Source organism: Mus caroli, unplaced genomic scaffold (assembly GCF_900094665.2).
Source record: "Mus caroli unplaced genomic scaffold, CAROLI_EIJ_v1.1 scaffold_9213_1, whole genome shotgun sequence".
Lineage (NCBI taxonomy): Eukaryota > Metazoa > Chordata > Mammalia > Rodentia > Muridae > Mus > Mus caroli.
In genome coordinates this window covers 19,395-29,103 of record NW_018391203.1, presented here as the reverse complement: position 1 = coordinate 29,103, position 9,709 = coordinate 19,395, and the positions used below count along the sequence as shown (strand labels likewise).

The 9,709-nt window shown below is 46.3% G+C and overlaps 1 protein-coding gene across 1 annotated transcript; it reads right to left on the bottom strand.

Moving 5' to 3' along the window:
• Positions 1 to 1,199: 1,199 nt before the first annotated feature.
• Positions 1,200 to 3,157, bottom strand: LOC110289063 (lymphocyte antigen 6L-like). Its single transcript, XM_021155265.1, has 3 exons — positions 3,076 to 3,157; positions 2,863 to 2,979; positions 1,200 to 1,423 (listed from the first exon to the last, which is right to left on the bottom strand). The coding sequence occupies exons 1-3, from the start codon at positions 3,155 to 3,157 to the stop codon at positions 1,200 to 1,202; spliced, it is 423 nt and encodes a 140-aa protein (XP_021010924.1).
• Positions 3,158 to 9,709: the final 6,552 nt, after the last annotated feature.

Sequence of the window (9,709 nt, the reverse complement as noted above, 5' to 3'; positions counted from 1 at the left end):
CTGTGGATCTTTTAGGAAGTTTGGCATGGGGCTTGAAGGTTCCTTCTGAACCCTGGTCCAAGCTCTCCTTAGAGCTTTCTAGTCCACCCTGATATCAGAAGTGTCATCATACACCCCTACTGCAGGGCACTGGGCTGCACCGAGTCTTCCCCACATTACAGGCTGAAACCTTGAAGCAAATACATCTTCTCTAAGTTGTTGCTGTCCAGTCATGTGGTCACAGCAAGGCTACAGTAGTAGACTGTCCCATACCAAGGGCCTTCCAGCAACATCCTTGTTCTCTTGGTCAGCCCCTTCATGCCCAGTGTAGCCCACTGAGCCTGGCTAGCCTTAAACTGACAATCAGTCTCCTCGACCCTTTCTGTGCTCCTTACCTTTGCCTGTTCTTAGGGACTCTTCCAAGGCCAGGTAACCAGTCATGTCCACCAGGCCTCGCTTCCTGCAGTGAAGCTTCAACCATTTGTGATTTTACACCACCTTGGCTTTCTCTCCTGTTCTTGTGGCACTCCAGACTCTGTCCCCTCCCCTTCCTCATACAGTGACCAGTGAGCCCTCCTAGAGCTCCAGATCTGAGTTTGGATTGCATGCTCACCCTATGATGGACCTCAGGCTTCAGGGACAGCTCTATGTTGAATATAACAGTTTGTCTCCTGACTGGATGGTTCCATGCAGATCTTGGTTGCTCTAGTTACAGAAGGCTGTACTGAAAGATGGAAGAGGGATGAGTCTCTGGGGCAGAGGTACAGCAAAGGAGCAGGAGCCAGGCTGTGGGGAAGCAAGAGTTTACTGTCTCTGAGTGAGATGCCCAGTTCAAGTGCATGAACAGGGGACACAAGTATAGTAGTGTCAGAGAGTGTATTCACCTCTGGCTTCATCAGGTCCATCTGCCACTCATGGTGCATGACAGTGTGCCAAGTGTCAAGGGATTTTTTTGAAGAAGCCTGTGGTCTGCATTGGAAATACTCCTTGTCTGTCTCCATGAGGAGCATCAAGGTTTTATTTCTACTTCTTGGGCCAGGATATCAGGGAGGAGCAGACTGCTAAGTCCTAAGCAAAGGGTATGGTGTCCTCCCTTCTACCCCATGGACAGAGCATTGCCGTGCAAGTGCTGGAATTGATGAAGGTGGGATTTGAGGTGAAAGACAGGATGTGCTAGAAGGATGACTATGTTGGGACAGGGTGTCACAGCACAATGGTTCTCACAACAGGGTGCAAAAGAGGGCCAGACCCATTGGCAGCAGGAGCCAACCTGGTAAGGACCAGAACCCCTCCCAACTTCCAGGTGCTCTGTTGCAATGATCCCATGAACAGCATCTTCTGATGATTGTGTCCTGAATACCGCTCAATGACAACTGATTGAAATCATTGGTTTTGGGACAAGTGGTGGCACAGCGCTTGGTGATCTCAGTTTTTCTGTTTTTACCTGCAGAAGAAAAGAGACAGCATGCGGTCCTAGAACCTTGAGGTTAGACGGGCAAAGAAGGGGAAAGCATCTAGTGTGCATGGCTGGATCTGACCCTGCTGGGCCACCTTCTGCAGTCCTTTCAGAGTCAAGAGCCACAGAGGGTCAGGAGCTCTGCTACACAGAGCCACCACCAACCTGGGATATGGCAAAGAGCCGAGAGTTCTCTGCAGCAGACCCAGCTGACCTAGGATGGTCAAGGGGAAAAGTAGAAGAGGCCTGGTTGCCAAAATTACATTGCTTGGTGGCCCAGAACTCGGGATGGCTAAGCATGTTCTAACAGAGCCTCTGGCCTCCTTGGAAGCCCAGAACAGGCCTCCCGTCATGAGTGCATCAGATCTTCCCAGAACACTTAGCACCCAAAGGAGTCCTGAGAGTCCACTCCCTGCACAGAGCTACCAGTTGTTACCTTCCAGCTCCAGATAAACTGAACATAAAGCTGGGGGTGGGTGGGGCAAAGGTGAAAGGCTGGAAGAAAACTTGAGAAAGTTATACAAAATCCCTTAGCTTCCAAATCTTCACCTACAACAAATCCTTTTAGTGTGATAAGAAAAAAGACCCTAGAGGCAGGACTACCAATGATGAGAACAGGGGCCTCACCCTGGGAAACCCACTACTCTCTTTGGGAAAATTCCACTTGGGAAATGGTGGCTTCAACCTGCCATAACTACACAGGAGGAAACACTTCAGTAAGAGGCACTCAGAGGCAGGACTCAGTGCTGTGGGTACTACTGCAAAGGACAGTCTATCCGGTCTCCCTGCCTAAAGCTCACACTGAACCACTCCTTCTGGGGCTTGTCCTAGACCAGCAAGGCGTTGTTGTAAGGAATAGGCTTGAGGACACAGGAGATGCCTAAAGTATAAGAATTAGTCTGTAACAAGGCTCAGGTCATTTAACTCAGCACAGAGGTAGTTCTGAGGTGTCTGCAGCGTCCCAGGCAACTAGAGCCAGGCCCAAGCAACTACTACAACCATGGTTGTGCTCACAACAGGTCTGGACATTTTCCTATTTTCTCCTTTCTGTGGAGATGGGACAAGTAATATTTTGGATTTTCTTTTTTTTTTCATTATCCTAAGCCTGACCTTAACTAAGGTCCCACTGCCTCAGCAACCCCATGTGATGTCCCAAGTGAATGAGTGGTCTTGGAAAAAGCATCCCCGACTCACTGGCTCCCTTGGGAATTCAATGTCACAGCAGAGCTTTTGTCCTAGGGGGAGTTCTAGAAGCAGTGACATAGGAACAGATATGGCAATTAGGAGAGAAAAAGATTGGACAGAGTTCTGACCACACTTTTCTGCATTGTCCATCATCTAGAGGACTTGTTGGGCCTGCGGGTGTGGAACCAGGACTCAGCCTTGCCAGTGGTTCTGGAGACATCCAGGCTAGAGAACAGACTCACGCTTGTTAAGGAGAACCTCTCTGCTCACACAGACTTTTTCGTTGGACTGACACTCTGTTGGCCGACACTGGCTGGCCTGGGAAACATTGAAGCAGTGGAAACAGGTCAGGTTTCGGGCTATGAAAAAGCACACAGAGCAGTGGGTGGGTAAAATAAGCCAGAACCGCCTCCCTCCCCCTGCCCCATCTGCCTTTACCTCTGCCCAGGCCTTACCTGGTCCCTTGTAGATGATCATGCCTCGTGCGAGGTCCACAGACACCATCGATGCCCAGAGTACCAGGAGAAGTCGGGTCATGTCTCTTTGGAGCCTTAGTCTTGCCTGGATCCTACACAACCTGGTACCTTGCCCTGCCACAGCCCAGTGCACCCGGACTGTGGTGCCTGGAGGAGGAGGTGGAGCACTGGTTGGAGTCTGCAGTCCCTCCTCAAAGGTTTCCAGATGAAGGAACAGTGAAGGGTACGTGTGTGTGTGTGTGTGTGTGTGTGTGTGTGTGTGTGTGTGTGTGTGTATGTGTATAAAGAGAGACACAGAGCAAGAGAAGGGAGTATTGGTGTGTTAGCTTCTCCTCTGGAGATATCAGGACACCTTCTGTGTCCTCTACTTTGGGACCAGCCACCTTTGCAGACCTTACAGACCTTACCTAGATCCATTTTACCTCAGGAAATGCTGCCTTAATCTGGAGCTGTGACTCAGTTCAATCTCTGACTCAACCCAGGTCTCTCTTTCAAGACTGTCATCTTGAAGACAATTCTCCTAGTGGGACCAAGGGCCACTTCTCTTTCCAAGCCTGTCTTCTCATTCTTTATTCCCTGTCCCTTCCTTCTCTTTACTGTCCCTCTCTTCTCTCTTTTTACCAGTTAATAAATGTGGGGGTTTGAAGGAAGATAGACCCCATGAGCTCACAGGTTTGAATTTTGGTCCCAAGTTCAGTGGAGCTGTTTGGAAAGGATTGTGAGGTGTGGCTTTGGTGGAGGAGGTGTGTCACTGCAGGTGGGCTTTGAAGTTTCAAAAATCCATACCATTCCCAATTGGCTTTCTCTGCCTCATGGTGGATCAAATACTCAGCTACTGCTCCAGCTCCACCCTTACCTGCCTGCTGCCATGCTCTTAGCCATGATGGTCATAGACACTAACCCTGTGAAACTGTAAGGCTCTATTTTAATCATGGTTTGTATTTCTGCACAAAACATCATAACTAAGAAGCAAGTTGGGGAGAAAAGGGTTTATTCTGCTTACACTTCCACATTGCTGTTCATCATGAAAGAAGTCAGGACTGAAAATCAAGCAGGGCAGGAAGCAAGAACTGATGCAAAGGCCATGGAGGGATGTTACTTACTCGCTTGCTTCCCTTGGCTTCCTCAGCTTGCTGTCTCATAAAACCCAGGATTACCAGCCCAGGGATGACACCAACCACAAAGGACCCTCCCACCCATGATCACTAGTTGAGAAAATGCCTTGTAGCTGGATCTCATGGAGGTGGCATTTCTTCAAGGGTGGCTTCTTTCTGGGTAATAATCTAGCTTGTGTCAAGTTGACACACAAAACCATCTAGTACAGGCTCTTCTAAAAGTTGCCTTGGTCATGGTTGTACCAGAGCAATACAAAAGTAACTAACACAACCAATATTTATGGGACTGGAGAGATGGCTCTGCACATAATTATAAGTGTTGCAGTAGGTAATTAATCCTACTTACATCAACCTGGTGTCGGTGGCAGGAGTTCCTCTGTCCAATGTTCTGGGTTCCCAAATGAAAGACACACACACATCCTTATATTTTAATATGCCTTAGACAGCTCAATTGTTGGACCACTCTCAAATGTCCACATGGATAACATTTCTCCTCTGATACTCCTGAGCCATTATTTACTACAATCTATACTCTATCTTTGCTGCCCAGAGGCAGTAAGGGGAGGGGAGCTGGGGCTGCTCTTCCCTGGCTCTTACATCTCTTGTATGCTCTCTCTTCTGCACCTCTGAAGCCCGGACATTACTCCTTTACCAGCATGGTGGTTCTAATTTCTCTTTCCACTAGTCTAAGAATCCTAAACTCCTGCCTGTGTTTCTCTGTCCTGCCATTGGCCCCCAGAATCTTTATCTACCTATCAAAACCAACTGGAGGCAAGGGCACCCAATTTACATAATTGCAGCATTAGACCAAATCCATACCATATGAGGAACAGACTTTGGATCCCAATGCTTATGTAGGCAGGACATCTCATTGTAAATTCGACTCGACAAATATAACACACTCCACTGGCTAATTCATGCAAAGATATGCATATCTAGACACACATGCACACACAAACACAAACACACAACCAAATATTAGTTATAGGTTAGCATCCATGTGAGTCTCTAGATGGTGACCAAGACCAATGGGAAGGCTTATTTGGCTCTCCACTATTCAGGCATGGTGCTGATGGTACTCAGTACAACCAAATGGACTCGTCCAGGGGTGCACACTAAGGGAGTTACCTGTAGTGAGTGCTGCCATCTTCAAACACACACTCAAGCCTCTTAGGGAACCGTACTTAGTTGAGTGTACACCATTCCCATATTCCCAGCTCACATAGCTGGCTGGAAGCTATAGGTCAGCTGAGGATTCCTGTGCATTGGATTCAGGGAGACAGGGGGTAGCCCTGAGCTGGTATGGGATGTGAGTGTTTCACAGCCTTTACTTTATGCCTCAGGATTCCAGATTAAAGAAATGACAAAGGCCATCAGCTCTTTCATTCCTATGAAACTCTACTGGAAAATCTGGGTTTCCTAGGGACTTGGGAATTCTTGGTTTTGGCTTTGATTATTTTTGTTTTCTTGATACAAAGTTTCTCTTTATAGCTCTGGCTGTTTTGGAACTCACTATGTATACCAGGCTGCCTTCAAATTCAGAGATCTGCCTGCCTCTGCTTCCTGAGCGCTGAGATTAAAGGNCTGTGCCACCACCACCTGCCATCCAGGTATTTTAAGTATGGCTGAGAAGAACAAGGTCTCAGGATGCATGAGATCCCAACAATGGACATGGAAGGAAAGGTCACTGCACCTGATGTGTGTGTGTGTGTGTTTGTAGGCCACAGGTCAACCTTGAGTCTAATTCCTATAGTGCCTTTACCTTGATGTTTGAGAGGAGGTCTCTCACTGAACGCTGTGACTTTCAGGTTCAGCTAGACTGGAGAGCCAGAAAGCTGCCATATGGGTGCTGGGAATTGAACTCCAGTCTTCTGGAAGAACAGTCCATGCTCTTAACTGCTGAGCCCCTGGTTCTCATGATTTTTAGTGTCAGGTCTCTGTTCTGTGTAAGCTGTGATTTTAACAAATGCAGTATCAGGAATCAAATATCACACTGTAAAAGACTGCTTCATAGCCACCCGTTCTCCTGTCCCTTCCATCCTTTTCATCCCTCCTGCCCCATAACTGCATCCAGGACTACATGTGGCTGTGGTTACATGTTGTTCAGCTGGGTTTTCTCATTTAGTCTGCCTGGTACCCATCACTCCCACTTTCCAGCATCCACACTGCCTTCCCATCTCTATCAGATTCTTTATTCACAAAGAAAACAAGTGATTTTCCTTTCCCCACCAAAGTGGATCAATTCAGGGTCCATCTCTGTGTGAAAAACAAAACAAAACAAAACAAAACACTGTCAGAATCCACCCAGCCCTGTTTACTGGCATTGTAATTTAAAAATCAATATGTTATTATCCAATGTGAATTGTTACTTCAAATGACATTGTTAAATAAGGTGGTACTTACCTGTGATTCCAGCACTCAGGAGGCTGAGACAAGAGGAACATGGGTTTAAGGCCATCCTAGGCCACACAGCAAGTTCAAATCAGCCTAGTACATTAGCATAATTTGTCTTGAAAAAAAAAGTAGAAAAAGAATAACATAAACACACACACAGGGCTGTAGCTGTTGCTCACTGGTAGTATGCCCAGGAATTGAGGTTTAATCCCCCATTCTGCAAACAAACAAACAAACCAACAAACCAAACAAAGCACAAACCCATACACACACACATACACAAAGAAACAATGTGTTATTTAGGGCTTTATTGCTGTGACTAGACACCATGACCAAGACAATTCTTATAAAGATAACATTTAATTGGGACTGGCTTACAACTCCAGAGGTTCAGTTATCATCAAGGTAGGAACATGGCAGCATCAGGCAGACATAGGGCCTAGGAGCTTATAGTTCCACCTCTTATTCTGAAATCAGCTATGGGAAGACTGATTCCAGGTACCTAGTATAAGGGTCTTAAAACCTTTGCCCACAGTGACACACCTACTGCAACAAGGCCACACCTCCTAATAGTTCCATTCCCTGGGCCAAGCATATAAAAACCAGCACAAAAAAGAATACACAACTGATGAGAATTCAAAGCAGCTTGTCCCCTTCAAAGTTTTCAGCCTCATGTGTTGAAACCTTGAGTCCTGAGTGTCCCTAGTATCTCAGATGTATTGCCTAGGTGTCTACTTCTTCTTTAGGACACAGGGCTATTGGCTAAGACAAAATGGGGCCATTAGAGCAGATCTTACCCAATTGGAATGATGTCCAGTAAGAAGAGATCAGGACATGGAGGTGTGCAGAGATAACCACCTGAACTGGGGGAGAAGATGCCACCTGTTGGCCAAGGAGAAGAACTACCTCTGTCCACAAGGCTCTCAGGCTCTTGCCTCCAGTCCTCTGTAACCCAGTCTGACCTTGAACTTGAGGTCCTTGAGTGCTGGATCATAGGTGTGTTCTCCACACCCTGCTCTCCACACCCATTATTAAAGGATTTACCTGGAGATGCAGAACCATCAATAAGGTCCTGTAATGTGTAGGAAGAGCTGAGTGGGAAAAATCAGCCAAAATGCAGGATATGAGGTCAGCACACCAAGCCAGTAATTTTTTTTAAATAGATTATCAATTAAGAGCAAGAAGAAGTCCAGGCATCAGTTCTTTTTACAACAACTTAAAGAAGAAGTAGACACCTAGGAATAAGTTTAAGCATGGTGGCACAAGCCTGGGACATGAAGGCAGTCCTAAATAAATGGAAGGGTATTTGATGCTTAAAAATAGGAAGGGTTTTGAATTTGTATTTGTTAAGTAATTATTGATTAATTAATAATTTACTTATATTTATTAATACTATATGTTTATATGCACTCATTCATGTGACAGGTACATGCATGGAGGTCAAAAGGCAACTTACAGGATTTCTCCTTTTACTCTGTGGAACCCAGGGCTCAAACTCAGATTTTCAGGTGGAGAATAGAAGGTGGAGGGTGAAGGTTGGAGGGTGGAGGTTGGAGGGTGGAGAGACAGAGGAGAAGGTGGAACAACAATATGAACTAACCAGTACCCCCAGAACTCATGTCTCTAGCTGCATATGTATCAGAAGATGGCCTAGTCAGCCATCAGTGGAAAGAGAGGCCCCTTGGTCTTGCAAACTTTATATGTTCAGTACAGGGGAACACCAGGGCCAAGAAATGGGAATGGGTGGGTAGGGGAGTTGTGGGGAGGGTATGGGGGACTTTTGGGCTAGCATTTGAAATGTAAATGAAGAAAATACCTAATAAAATATATATTAAAAAGAAAGAGTATGTGAGAATGGCCATGAGGCTGTGGAGGGAGGGATCTAGTGCTTGTGTCTGGCCAGGACTCAGCACCAAGCACCAACACATTATTCACATAAAAGGCTCCTGCCAAGATGCTTCCCCATGGCTGCAGAACCTCAGACTGATACACACTGGTGTTGAGGGTTCAAGGATCAGTGTTGGGTGCCAGAGTGGATTACATGAACTTCTCTCTCCAAACACAAGTAAGCAAGTAGACAAATGATAGCAAGACCTTCTCTTAAGCTGGTCCAGACATCTGAAAAATCCATAGATGGATTACCTTAACACCTGGAGCCCTGCAAACATACTGATGCCATTTCATTCAGCAATTAAGTAGGATGCTATTACAAAATAACACAAAAGCAGGCTGGCGAGATGGCTCAGCAGGCGAAAGGCACTTGGTGCCAAGCTTGATGACCTAAGTTTGATCCCTGAGACCCACATAGTAGGAGAGACCTGACTCACACAAGTTGTCCCTCACCCCCACACATGCTACAACATGTGCACACACACATAAATATGTATTTACATTTTTAAGGAGACCATGAACACAAAGACATAGAAGCTGAAATGGGAGAAATTAAAATATCACCACCATTTGTGGGGTGCAGAAGGGATCGGTCAATTGCACATCTGGCAACATCTGGCCACCTCCTGCTTCCAGTGAAGGACATAATGTTGAGGCCTCTCCAAATTTACTAACTCCTGAATTATAGGCTCCTTTCCACCAAAAGGACGGGCAATGGCAGGAGCTCACTCATCAACAATGGTGCTTTCTGCAACTGTGGCCGGGAAACAGTTTGAGATTAATTGGAAAGTTACAGAAGTGAGTCACTCATACTTTCAGAATGTGGGGGGAGTGTGATGATTTCAGTGACACTAGGCTGTGACTGAAGTTCACAGATAGCTCATGACCTTAATGGTTCTAAGCTTGGCTGTTGCAGGACCACAAAGCCTGGCTTGGCGACCTTGCTCAGTTTATAATGGTCCAAAGCAAGGGCGCAGCAGCACTGGCCATTTGGAACTGACAGAGAAGAGCTGGAAATACATGTTAGTGAAAGGGAGAAAGAAAAAATCTTATGTTGACTCTAATAAACTTTACTGAACAATACATTATTTTAGAAGAAGGAAAGAAGCCAGGTATGGGAGTGCACGCCTTTGATCTCAGCACTCAGGAAGCAGAGGCGTGTGGATCTGAGTTAGAGGTCAGCCTGTTCTGCAGATTAAGTTCCAGAGGGGCCA

What these genes read in the sequence shown, in the direction of transcription:
- LOC110289063 (XM_021155265.1), bottom strand. Translation starts at nt 3,157, where the DNA reads ATGACCCGACTTCTCCTGGTACTCTGGGCATCGATGGTGTCTGTGGAC. An exon ending in GATCATCTACAAGGGACCAG is followed by an intron (nt 2,980 to 3,075) that starts GTAAGGCCTGGG and finishes GCTTTTTCATAG; the next exon opens with CCCGAAACCTGACCTGTTTC. An exon ending in AGAGGTTCTCCTTAACAAGC is followed by an intron (nt 1,424 to 2,862) that starts GTGAGTCTGTTC and finishes TTTCTTCTGCAG; the next exon opens with GTAAAAACAGAAAAACTGAG.